The sequence below is a fragment of the Nyctereutes procyonoides genome, unplaced genomic scaffold (assembly GCF_905146905.1).
Source record: "Nyctereutes procyonoides isolate TBG_1078 unplaced genomic scaffold, NYPRO_anot_genome, whole genome shotgun sequence".
In the NCBI taxonomy this organism is placed as follows: domain Eukaryota; kingdom Metazoa; phylum Chordata; class Mammalia; order Carnivora; family Canidae; genus Nyctereutes; species Nyctereutes procyonoides.
Window position 1 is genome coordinate 56793179 of NW_026575140.1, and position 12352 is coordinate 56805530.

The window sequence follows — 12352 nt, forward strand, 5'->3', positions numbered from 1 at the left end:
ATACAAGAAGATGTTTTGTTCACCAATTTCTGACTATGAGGTAGTATTATATTTGAATTTTATTTTTTAAAGATTTTATTTATTTGAGAGAGAGAGAGAGAGAGAGAGAGAGCAAGCACAGAAGCAGGGAGGGGAGTGGCAGAGGGAGAGGGAGAAGCAGGCTCCTCACCAAGCAGGGACCCTGATGTGGGACTCGATCGCAGAACCCTGAAATCATGACCTGAGCCGAAGGCAGACGCTTACCCGACTGAGCCCCCCAGGTGCCCCTATATATTAATTTAAAAGAAAATTTACATGTATCGTAAAAACAAAAGCCAAATGATAAAAAGTGGTGCCAAATGAAAAGCCTCCTAGTGAGAGAGGCTCAGAAGAAGGGGGCGGGGGCCCAGGACACCTCATTTTTAATTTTTTATTTTTTTGAGCCTTCTGATACAGCAAAAGGAAAAAATGCCAAAGAGCACCAGTGTGAGAATAGAAGACTATGTTGGTCTCTACACACAGAGCTCTTGAAAACCCTGTAGTCTCCTGGGTGGCAGGAGTAGTTTGCATTCTACTGAGGTGACCCTGAGTGGGGGGCCCCTGGGTCGCTCCTGCTGGGGGCTGAGCCAAGCTGGGAAGCTTAGGAGTTTTCAGCCTCTTGAGAAGGGAGGTGGTCTGAAAGTAGACTTAATGATCCATCATGCTTGCGTGATGGAGCCCCCATCACAATCCCAGTGGTACAGGGTTTGGGGAGCTTCCAGTTGGGTGAGCACACCCCCTCCACAGGGGCAGATCCCACACATCTCTTCACTGGCTGGTCACCTGCATCCTTTACGACACCCTTTAATAAAACGCTAAGTGTGTTTCTCCGAGTTCTGGGAGCTGCTCAAGCAATTTCGTAACCTGAGGACGGGGTCGTGGGAACCTCCAATTGGCAGCTAAAGCAGACAGCCGTGGGTAACGGGGAACCCACTTGCTTGCAATGGGTTCTGCAGTGGGGGGCAGTGTTGCGGGGCCAGGTCCTTAACCTGTGGGATCTGATGTTGTCTCCAGACAGATCGAGTCAGATTTACCTTGTACTTTTATCCCGATCCAGACCTGGAATGGACCATTCCCCCCAAGGAGCCCTCCTTCCTTTTCAGCACAGAATGGCATTTAAAAGGCAAGACCCGGGTGCTAGGTGTGTTCCTTGTTAATGGGATTGTTATGGGTTGGATTTGTATCCCCCCCCCAAAAAAAAGATGTCTAAGTCCTAACCCCTGATACCTCTGAAAGTGACCTTATTTGGAAATAGGGTCTTTATAGGGTCTTTGCAGATGTAATGAGATAAGATGAGGTCCTACGGGATGAGGGTGGGTCCTAATCCAAGGGTTGGTGTCCTTGTAAGAAGGCCAGGTGAATGCACGGGGGGGGGGGGGGGGGCGGACAGACAATCCTGTGTGACAACAGAGGCAGGGAGGTGCTGTGTCTACAAGCCAAGGAATGTCAAGGACTGCTGGTGGTGGAACTAGGAAGAGGCAAGGAAGGACCCTCCCCTAGAGTTTGCAGAGAGCAGGGCCCTGTGGACATCTCGATCCTGGCCTTCCAGCCTCCAGAACCCTGAGAATATACTTCCATCATGGAATGCACCCCGTTGGGGGCGGTTATAGGGCAGTCCTAGGAAACTAATACGGGGGTGTGCTGGGGAATCTGTGAACACACAACACACACCAACTTACACCTACGTCTATTTCCATAATATCTGTCTAATGTGGGAGGCCGGGAGTCCACACTGACGCATCCAGTTCTAATCCAACACCAGAGAGTTCTAGTTTTTTTCCCTTTTTGGTGTTTGTAAATCCTTTCTCCAAAAGTGAAAATCCCAGCTCCCACAGCACCATCCCACACTTGGTCCTCCTCCTGAGTCCCCATATTTGACGATCCGCCACCACATCCTCCCCCACACAAACACCCTGCCTCTGCCATCCCTGCCCCGACACCTGCCGGCCGTCCTGCCAGCCCCTTGCCTGCAGCGCCCAGCCAAGCCACCCCCGTCGGGGCCCCTTCTCACCCAACAGTGGGCTCCAACAACACCCCACACTGGATTGGACTGCTTGTTTTCAAACTTTCATAAATAGTATAGTGTATTTTCTTCTGCAATCTGCTTTTTTCCACTCAACACTATGTTTGCGAGATTCATCCATATTGATGTGTGCAACTTTAGCTCATGCATTTGCACCGCTGTGCAGTGTTTCATCACACGAGGGCACGTCTGCTAAGGGACGTTCCTAGTTTGCAGGTTTCTGCTGGGACATTCTCGGGACTGGTCTCAGATGTGCACACCGGCAGGTGTGGTTCTAGAACACACCTCTAGGGATGGATTCACTGTGTCTTAGAGCGTGAGCATCATCACCTTTACTAGATAAAGCCAAAATGCTTCCCAAAGGGGCCTGCTGACCCTCTCCTGGGCTCCCCACCAGTGGAGCACGAGGGAAGTTTCTGTTGCTCCTTGGGGACACCGGAGGCACCTGAAAGCTTAGGAATATGTACACATGCCCGGTGAGTTGTTCCTTTGGCTGCAACTTAGTACTGATGACTGGCATGCACTTCTCAGCAACTGTTGTCACCATCTCTGAAGTGCCACTCGTGATAGGGCAGACTGTCCGCTCCAAATCCATCCTACCTTCTTCCCTCCTTCTTGCATCCTCCCAGAGGTAGGCCTGCAAGCATGGCGGCCAGCCCAGCCACACTTCTGAGTCTCCTGTGGTCATGTGTGGCCATGTGACTCAGGTGTTGGCAATGAAACATAAGCAAGCGCTTGATGCTTGGCATTTCCAAACTTGGGTCTCAAAACATCAGGCCTGGATCTTCCCCACCTCTTGCCAACTGGGAGTCCCATGTGACAACCATCTTGCTTCGACAACACAAATGACACTGATCTAGAAGGAGGCAGAGCAGAGGGACGAGGAGCCGGGGACCCTGGGTGACCAAGTGGAGCAGGACCAGACACCCGCTGCTCTGGACCATTTCCAGGGAAATTACACTTTGCCCCAGAGCCAGCGTACAGCTGGATTTCTTGGTTGTGGGGCTTAGTATTCACCCCAACAGATTCCCCCACTGGAACCCCCCACGCGCACCCTCTGGTGGCTGTGGGGATTCTTGGTGGACAGGGTCCCATGTCACACTCCATCCACACTAAGTGGAAACTGACTGAAAGCCTGCACCCACCCCCTCTGTGTGTGGGCCTTTCTAGAACTCAACATCTTTCATTTCTTCCCCTCTTAGAATATTTCCAGGATGATTATGGAAGGAAAAAGCGAGGGTGCTGCTTGTCTGTGGGTTTTCTCCTGCTCCCCAGCCCCTCATTGCTGGTCTTCAGTGAAGAAACAGGCTTTTAACATACATTTTTTAAAAACTGACGTTGTCCTACTATAGTTAGCTCACAAAATGGTTAAATCAGCACTGTGCCCCATTCTGATTTCGTTCTGGAGAGCTGGGCAGCATTCTGCAGACCATCCTTCACGTCAAGAAAAACACAGGGTCATGTTGACGGATGGTGGCAGGTTGAGACCCAGGAAACGAGGTAAGACTCAGTGTTCATTTTACCAACTTTTCAAAATGGCACAAAATGATCTCTTGCCCATGGTGACAGAATGCCACAAATCACAGTGCTTGTTCAGATCGGTTTTATGCACTTGAGGCTAAAAAAAAAAAGCAAAGTAAACGTTTTCTTAGGTGGGTAGAGAGACAGACGGGGCTTGGAGTGTGGCCCGAGAAGCCCTCTGTTTCTCCGCCAGAGGGACCAGCCCTGAGCATAGGCACTGGGGGCCAAGCTGTCCTGGCCAGAGCTGGTCCTGGGCACTCACATCTCCTTTTCCCTCCTCTTGGGGGCTAGAAGGTGACTTCACGGTGGCGGGAAACAAGACCCATACATTCGCTGATAACAAACCCGTGTGATGGGTTCTGTCGCGTTCTATTGCATGCTATCGCGTCTCTTCTGGTGCTAACCAAGCCATTTGTAGCTCTGGGCTCCATGGGCTCTGGGCTGGAGCCAGTGTGGGTCCCAGAGTGTCGTCCTGCAGCTGGACCCCAACTGTACTCACTGGTGTTCAGTGTTTGTGCTGTGATCCTGGAGACTTCCTCAGCTTCGCACACGGGCCAGTTCTCAACTGGTGTCTCCTTATTCACTTTGGTATGAGGATGGTGGGTTTTGTAATGGCTTTTTTTTTTTTTCCTGGCCAGCAGTCTAGTTTCAGACCCATGTTTTACCACCGCAGCAAGTCTGCTGGCTGGAGCATGAGGCCGGTCAGCATCCTACTCATGCAATCCGCAGGCTTTACTGGCTCCTGAAAACCAATAATCTCCCCGACAATCAAATTTTTACTCAAACTCTTTATACAATAATTTATCTTTTATTACAGGATTTTTTCCAATTATTAAGTAATACATACTTGTTTTAGAAAATGTGGAAATACAGAAACGTATGAAGAAAATTAGGATCATCCATAATTCCTCCACCAACCACGGCTAATCACTGTGTGCTCTACTCTTGAAACACTGAACCTTAGCTCAGTGGAACTTCTCAAACCTAGCCAGGGGTGGTCTTTTCTTCAAAACCTAGCCAGGGGCGGTCTTTTCTTCAAAGCATTCGTGTCTTTTCCACAGAATAAAAAACAGGAACACAAAACATATAAAAAAAAAAACATACTCAAAACAGAATGAGGTTTCTTTACAAAGTCATTTCCTAGAAAAATCTCCATTTTTTCAGATTCCTAGGAGTCAGAGACTTGAACACAGATTCTCGAGTATTTATTAAAAGAAAAAGAGTAGGAAAAAAAAAAAGAAGAAAAAGAGTAGGAAGGGCAAAGGGGGCTCATCTCCAGATGCCACCTCGACTTCTCGTGCTACTGGGGCCAGAGTGTCCACCTTTCCTGCGAGCTGGAGGTTTTTCAGTCTTAGGGGCTGGAGCCAGGCGGCGAGGGAGCGCCTGGGAGGGGATCTGAGGTGAGAAGAGGAGGGAGAGTCAGTGTCCCTGCCAGGGGAGAAAGGCACCTGAGCGGTCAACAAGCAGAGGAGAGACCGTGCTACCCAAGGTGCACAGGAAGCAAGGGGTCAGGCAACAGAGAATGGGCCCCCACCAGGCCCCCGTCCCTGCCCCACTATTCCTCACCTCTTTCCGGGGGATCTCACCCAAGCGGGAGTCTGTGTTCCTTCTGGGGACATTATCCCCTTGGCCGTCCATCCTGCCACACAAACCGAGGGATGAGGATGGGGAGCTGCCTCCCACCCCACTCCCCAATCTGACTCCTGGGAGGAGGAACAAATGAGACAGACCTGCGGATCAAACATGAGGAGCCACTGGTGGACTCACTAGTGGGCTATGCTAGGAGGTCACAGTCCTACATTGTGGGTTCTGAGCTGCAGGGCAGAGAGGAGAAAACTAAGGCAGAACCTACAGACATGGAGGTGGCGTTTACAGGTGAAGAGAAGACAACAGAAAGGAAGAGACCAGACAAAGGTGGGAGCAGCCAGTGACGGAGGGAGGGAGGAGGCCCTGGGCCCACTGCTCACTTGTGCTTTCCTCCCCCGAAAAGGACAACAGATGCTTCTCGGGAACCATACTTGGGCCTCTCCTCCTGCCTGAGCTGGGCCCACCCATGGGCCAGACCCTAGACCCTGTCTGTCTGCCCCTCTCCCCTCCCTCCAGGCCAGTACCTGCCCTGGTCCTGCCTCTTCAGGTAGAGCAGCAGGTCCTCGGCAGGCAGTGCCCCCCAGCCCCGTGCCTGGTACAGTCGCAGCAGCTGAGACACGTCCATCAGCTGTCCTGTGGGGGCTGGCCCATCTCCACCTGAGGGGCGCATGGGAAAGGCTGGTCATGCTGGGGCCCTGGCTCCGCCTCCCCAGGAACCCAGAGGGGCCTTCAGTCCCAGGTCCTGGCTCTGCACCCACAACCTGCCTTCTTTGTGTCCTGGGAAGCCCTGGCCCACGTACCCCTCTCCGGGGAGCCACCACTGGGACCGCTGCTCTGGGAGTGGCTTGACGGAAGCTCATGCCCCCGAAAAAGACTAGATGCCATGGCTAGGGGCACTTTCGTTTTATGAACAGGGGGTGGGAGGTGCGGCACTGGCGGGGCTTCCTCCCAGGATGGGACAGCCAGACCTAGAAAGGGAAAGACATGGAAGATTCAGGAAACGGGCAAGACCTAAGGACACCCCACCACCCAGCTTTCCTTAGGCTCTAGGATGTTGGCCAGCTCCCCAAAATCCATCCTGATAACCAGCTCCCACCTTCTCCACGCCTAGGTCCAATCCTCTTTGGAGCTGGCACTCACCAGACTTAGGGGGCAGATCAACAGGGGGCCCCTCGCTGTTCTGGGGTACCGTCTCCAGGAGCTGGGGGAACAAAACATAAGGTTCCCTGAGAGCTGATAAGGAAGAAGACCTGGGTCTGGGAGGCAGGCAGAGGCCGAGGAAGTAAGGTGAGGGTTAGCCACCGAAGGTCCAGAAGGCGCTTAGGAGACAGGACTCAGGCCAACTGGGAGAGAAGCCCTGTCCTGGAAGGGAGTGCAGCTGGCATCCTGGACTCCTGGAGGAGAAAATGAAGAAGGGGAGAAGGTGCGAGGTACAACGAGTGGGCCCTCTCTCACCTGGTGCAAAAAATGCTTGAGGCCCTCGAGCTGGGTAGGGGGCGGCAGCCCCTGCTTTAGGAAGCTTTCCCTGTCGGATCCAGGATCTTCCTCAGGGAATGGCCGCTCAGGCCTGTGGTCAGGGTGGAAGGCCCCAGCTGGAAAGTGAGACAGGGCTGCATGTGCTGCAAGGGAGGGGAGTCCTCCACTAATCAACTCCCCAAACACCCAGGGAAGGGGCCTGTGAAATACAGGAGGGAATCCCAGCTGGGAGAAAGGGAGGGTCAGAGTTCACAGCAGCAGAGGTGGCTGGCAGGTAGCACAACTGAGCTCTGAGAAGTGTGGACACAAGGGAAAGGCTGTGGTGCTCAGACTCTAAGAAATCCCACCATAAACTCCCTAATGAACAGAAATAGATACTTGGACTGGCTTGGGATTAATAGACACAGTCTGGCCTTTACTGGAACACGCCCTCATCCTTCTTAGTTATTACTACATAATTTTTATTTTTATTTTTTTTAAATTTTTTTATTTATTTATGATAGTCACAGAGAGAGGGAGAGAGGCAGAGACATAGGCAGAGGGAGAAGCAGGCTCCATGCACCGGGAGCCCGATGTGGGATTCGATCCCGGGTCTCCAGGATCGCGCCCTGGGCCAAAGGCAGGCGCCAAACCGCTGTGCCACCCAGGGATCCCACTACATAATTTTTAAATTTAAAATTGTGATGTAATTCTTCCCTCATTCTTCACTGGACCTGGGTTGTCACGTTTGCACCACGCTATCCACCCAAGCCCCAGCTGAAGGAGCCAGGAAAAGCCACCGCACCCAAGGGTGGCCGATCCAAGGAACAGTTACCAACCTGCCAGGTCACCACTCCTTGACGGACCCAAGGCACAGAGACATCAACATCTCTATATGGTTGTCTAGGGTATCGGCTGGAGCCAGGGTCACAGCTGGTCAAACCCACATGCCAACCCAGCTTAGGAGATCAAGAGCCTGAGAGAGAGTGCTGGTCTACCAGAGGAGGGAGCCGTGCAGGGAGAGGCAGAGGGCCCACCTGGCTCAAGACCAGTTCTGGAGAGCGCTTGGGTCTCAACGCCGGTTCTCATGAAGCCCAGGGACGTTGGATCCCCATGAGCTCTTGCTCCCTATTTGAACCAACATGAGTGGATCTCTGCCCCTTGCACCTTCTGGTCACTAAGACATCTGGGAAACTAACTGCTTAAGTCCCAGGCAGAAAGGAAGTTCGGTAAGAGGGAGCCCATCAGTGTGTGTGCCAGGAACCCTAGTGATGTCTGTCCCGTTACCAGAAGATGAGGTGAGGCCTGGCTTTGGCTCCAGGGGCTGGAAGGCATGTTGGCTCTGGAAAGTGGGGCCCAGCAGGAGGCTGAGATCTGGGGAGGAGCTGCAAAGAACCTGCGGCCCTCCAGGCAACTCTTCGCCAGCTTCCCGGCTCTGCTGCAGTGCGGGTTTCAGGGCCACGGCCACGGGAGGCAGAGTCCAGAGCTTCCTCTCCCGCTTCTCTAGGTCCTGCGGCCCAGGGCTGGCAGGGCTGGTGGTCGGAACCTGGGCAGAGGATGGAGGCAGGAAGAAGGATCAACACCCTTGTGTGTGCGCGCGTGCGCGCACACACACACACGGTACAGACTCTGGGATTCCAAGTACAATGTTACAAATTAGCACAGAGTCCTTAGAAGGGGATTTGGTGACGTCTATCACATTTCTATCCATTTTTGAAATGCTTATTTTTGACCTTACAATTCCATTTCCAGAAGCTGTTCAGAGATGCTTGCATGAAGACAGGTGTGAATGCTATTTATTTCAGCACCGTGTGTAGCAACAAAATACAGAGAGCGACTCTGACGTCCACCAATAAACACCTGGTCAAACAACAAGTCAGACAAGTCACAAAACCACATATAGGAGGTGACCGCTGGGGGCCAGGGCCACACCTGAGGCTCGAGCACCAGCGGGTGCTTCCAGGGAGAGGGCCCAGAGACTGCGGGGCAGTGAGAAGATTACACCTTTTTGAACTGTTCAAATTTCTTTTTTGACCAAGTGCATGTTATCACCCATTCCAAAAAATATTTTAGCTTAAAGTAACAATCTCATAATTACAAAGAAGAAGGGAAAGCTGCCAACATAAGTGTGCCAGGGCAGGACGGAACAGTTCTCGGCCCTCGCCACACAGCAGAACCTGGGGCACGCTATCCCTTACCACCTCTCAGGCTGCGGCAGGAGAGCTGTGCCTAGTGCCAGCGCCAGCCTGGGTGAGCTGTGACCACGACAGAGACTTCCTGGGATGAGGGTGCTCTTGGAGCAAGTACACGGGGTTGTTCGCCCCCACCCCAATGCAGGTGTGAGAACTGAACTTAGGACCAGCTGAGCTGGGGGTGGGGGGGGCCGATGCCTACCGGGGGGTTAGGAGGCAAGGTGGTGGCGCTGAGCAGCTGGTTGGCCTCCTCCCAGTGGGCGTGCAGCATGGCCTGGAGCCGCTCCACCAGCTCTGCCCGCTGTTCCTCTAGCTGCTGCTGTCCGCTCTGCAGGTCCCGCACCCGCGCTTGCTCCCGGGCCAGTCTGAAGGAAAGACGGGAGAGGGGGTGGATAGCCTTGGAGGGAGCAGATGTGTGAAACCTGGGACAGTGCCGGGGCATCCGCAGGCTGTGGGCAGGCAGCCATTGGCCACTCCCAGAGTGGGCTCCGTGCAGGGAACGGGCAGAGTCCTACCTGAGCTCATACTCCTGGGCCACCTGCTGCTGCCTTTCCTCTCGCTCAGCCATCTCCACCTTAAACTGGGCCAACTGGGTGGACAGTTCCTGCTGGTGTTGTCCGTTCAGGTCCTGCAGCTGCTTCCTGAGAGGACACAGGTGAGGGAGGAGGACTGAATCTGGAAACAAAAGTCATCAAATGCAAAGAGCCAGAACGCATGCATGTGACAGCGAGAGAGCCAGCCAGCCAGGCCAAAAGCACAGCGGTTTCATCAGGAAACAGGGACAGAGCTGGTGACTTAGGACAGGCTCCCCTGGGGGAAGAGACTGGGGTGAGGAATTATGGGATAAGCGATTCATTCAAGAGGCATTTCCAGGGATCCCTGGGTGGCGCAGCGGTTTAGCGCCTGCCTTTGGCCCAGGGCTCGATCCTGGAGACCCGGGATCGAATCCCACATCGGGCTCCCGGTGCATGGAGCCTGCTTCTCCCTCTGCCTGTGTCTCTGCCTCTCTCTCTCTCTCTCTCTGTGTGACTTAAATAAATAAATAAATAAATAAAAGAAGCATTTCCAGAAAAAGCTGGTAGGGGCAGGGGATGGGAAGGGAAGGGAATGGTACAGGTCATAGCTCAGCACTGTCCCCATCAATACAAGGGAGCTGGAGATTTATATGCACGCATGAGTTACAGGTTAAGGGCTGGCCCCCAGGGGTTGCCCCCCCCCCCCCCGGGCACTCGCGGCTCGGGCACTCGAAGCTCTCTGTGTGCACCCAGGGACACTCTCCCTCGAGGAGACTCGGGTCCTGGCTGATGGGAGCCAGGAGGCTGGAAAGTGGCAAGGGGACGAGGACACGTGTGGGTGGCGCTGCTGTTCTGCAGCCACAGAGAAGCAGGATACAATGAGCGCCAAGTACCTGTGATGCTCCCGCAGGGAGGCTGCTTGCCGCAGGCTGCTCTCCTGGGCCTGGGCCAGCCGCTCTGTCACCCGCTGCTCCAGTTGCACAGCCAGCTCTGACTCCATCTGGATCCGCTGGCTCTCGTACCGGGCCTGGGAGTAAAGGGAGGTGAGCTATCCGCTCAGTACAACTTGGGCTGCGCAGAGGATGGAGGCCATGAGGGCCTGAGGCACAGCTGGTGCTCAGCTAGTGTCTCTGACCCCTCCTGATGCAGGATAGGGCTGCATTGCCGTCTCTTCTTTCTCACCTTGTAGCCCTTCTGCAACTCACCAGAACCTGATTTCCCCTCATAGGAGTTCACGATGGAAAACTCAATTTCTAAATTTCAGTGATGATCTCAGTCTCTCTCTCAGGGGATTCCCCTGCAACACCTACCACCCACACCAACCCCTGCGACGTTGTGCCTACTGCTCCCCCCGCCCCAGCCCACTGCTCTTCCTCCAACTGCTCATGCTTGAGTTCTGTCCTTGGTCTCCTTTCTGACTCAATGCTAACATTCCAAGTCACTGCTCTGACATGTGGATAATAAATGTGTAGCATTTAGACCACGTCTTTTCTTACCACTTACACCTTAAAATGCTTTCTAAGTATCTCTCTTTAGCTGAACCTTTCGTCCTCCAGGCTTTAAGTCCACATGCCCAGAAGCCTAGTGAAGAAGTGTACTTGGATACACTTCGAATAAAACACGTTCCAAGTTGGGCTCATTTGGTTTCTGAATCTTGAATCTTCTCCTCCTATTATATTTCTCACCTTAGTTCATGGCACTGCTCTCCACTGAAACATTCAGGCTATCTGAAACCCTGTTTTACTCTTGACTCCGACTTCTTCCCATCTTCCAAGGAATGGGTCATTCCATCCTACTTCCTTAACATCTCCTGAATTTATTCCTCCACTCACTACACCATGGTAATTCAGTATTAAAGATTTTATTTATTTATTTATTTGAGAAAGACAGATTTATAGATATAGATATAGACAGACAGAGAGAGAGAGAGAGAGAGAATGAGCGTGCATGAGCAGGGGGAAGGGCAGAGGGAGAGGGAGAAGCAGACTCCCCACTGAGCAGGGAGCCGGAGGCAGGACTTGATCCCAGGACCCTGAGATCATGACCTGAGCCGAAGGCAGATGCTTAACCAACTGAGCCACCCAGGTGCCCCTTCTTAACCACTTTTAAGTGTACAGTTGAGTAGTGTTAACTGTATTCACATTATTGTGCAGATCTCCACGACTTTTCATCTTATAAAATTAAAACTCTTTCCCCACCGAACAAGCTCTCCCCATTTCCTCCCACCCCAGCCCCATTCTAACTGCTGTTTCCTGATATTGACTGCTCTCGACAGCTCATTACGTAAATTCTCCTAATGCAAAAGTCCCTCTGAGCCGGCAATGGCACTTTATGGAATCTATCCTACAGAAGTGGCACTGAAGATTTATGTACAATGATGCTCACTGCAGCACTGCTTTTAATAGTGTAAAAAAACTGGTGTCAGTGTACATTTCTCATGGAAAGGAAAATGCTTAAGAAAACTATGATTCACCCATTCACTGCAACAGTATACAAATTCTTTTTTTTTTTAAGACTTTATTTATTCATGAGAGACAGAGAGAGAGAGGCAGAGACACAGGCAGGGGGAGAAGCAGACTCCCTGCAAGGAGCCTGATGTGGGACTAGATCCCAGGACCCCAGGATCATGACCTGAGCCAAAGGCGGATGCTCAACCACTGAGGCACTCAGGTGTCCAACATTAAACAATTCTTAAAAATCCACAATGTACATCTACCTACATGTACTGGGTATACTGGACATGGAAAGATGTTTCTATTAAGAGGTAACAATGACAAGTTGCAGCAAATGTATAGTTTTTTTAAAGCAGCAACCCCCAGGGGCACTTGTGTGGCTCAGTCAGTTAAGCATTTGACTCTTGGTTTCAGCTCAGGTCATGATCTCAGGGTCCTGGGATCGAGCCCCACATCAGGCTCTGCACTCTGTACACTCTACTTGGTATTCTCTCTCCCTCTGCCTCTGACCCTCCCCCCACTCGTTCCCTCTCACAAATAAATAAATCTTAAAAAAAAAATAAAGCAGCAACCCACAAACTCAAATGA

At 52.3% G+C, this 12352-nt stretch overlaps 1 protein-coding gene across 8 annotated transcripts in view; it reads right to left on the minus strand.

The window, feature by feature from the left end:
- Nucleotides 1-4356: 4356 nt before the first annotated feature.
- Nucleotides 4357-12352, minus strand: part of CNTROB (centrobin, centriole duplication and spindle assembly protein) — a 39603-nt gene continuing 31607 nt past the window's right edge. For 7 of the 8 annotated variants that reach the window (XM_055305006.1, XM_055305007.1, XM_055305002.1 and 4 more), the window contains 10 exons: nucleotides 10205-10338; nucleotides 9312-9437; nucleotides 8999-9161; nucleotides 7892-8150; nucleotides 6605-6741; nucleotides 6290-6350; nucleotides 5950-6117; nucleotides 5674-5806; nucleotides 5129-5201; nucleotides 4357-4957 (listed from right to left, as the gene is read on the minus strand). In XM_055305006.1, the coding sequence (XP_055160981.1) occupies nucleotides 4832-4957; nucleotides 5129-5201; nucleotides 5674-5806; nucleotides 5950-6117; nucleotides 6290-6350; nucleotides 6605-6741; nucleotides 7892-8150; nucleotides 8999-9161; nucleotides 9312-9437; nucleotides 10205-10338 (1380 nt within the window). In that variant the 3' untranslated portion in view covers nucleotides 4357-4831. Of the gene's footprint in view, nucleotides 4958-5128; nucleotides 5202-5673; nucleotides 5807-5914; nucleotides 6118-6289; nucleotides 6351-6604; nucleotides 6742-7891; nucleotides 8151-8998; nucleotides 9162-9311; nucleotides 9438-10204; nucleotides 10339-12352 lie in introns of those variants that run through there. The other variant, XR_008661832.1, reaches the window with a different exon arrangement.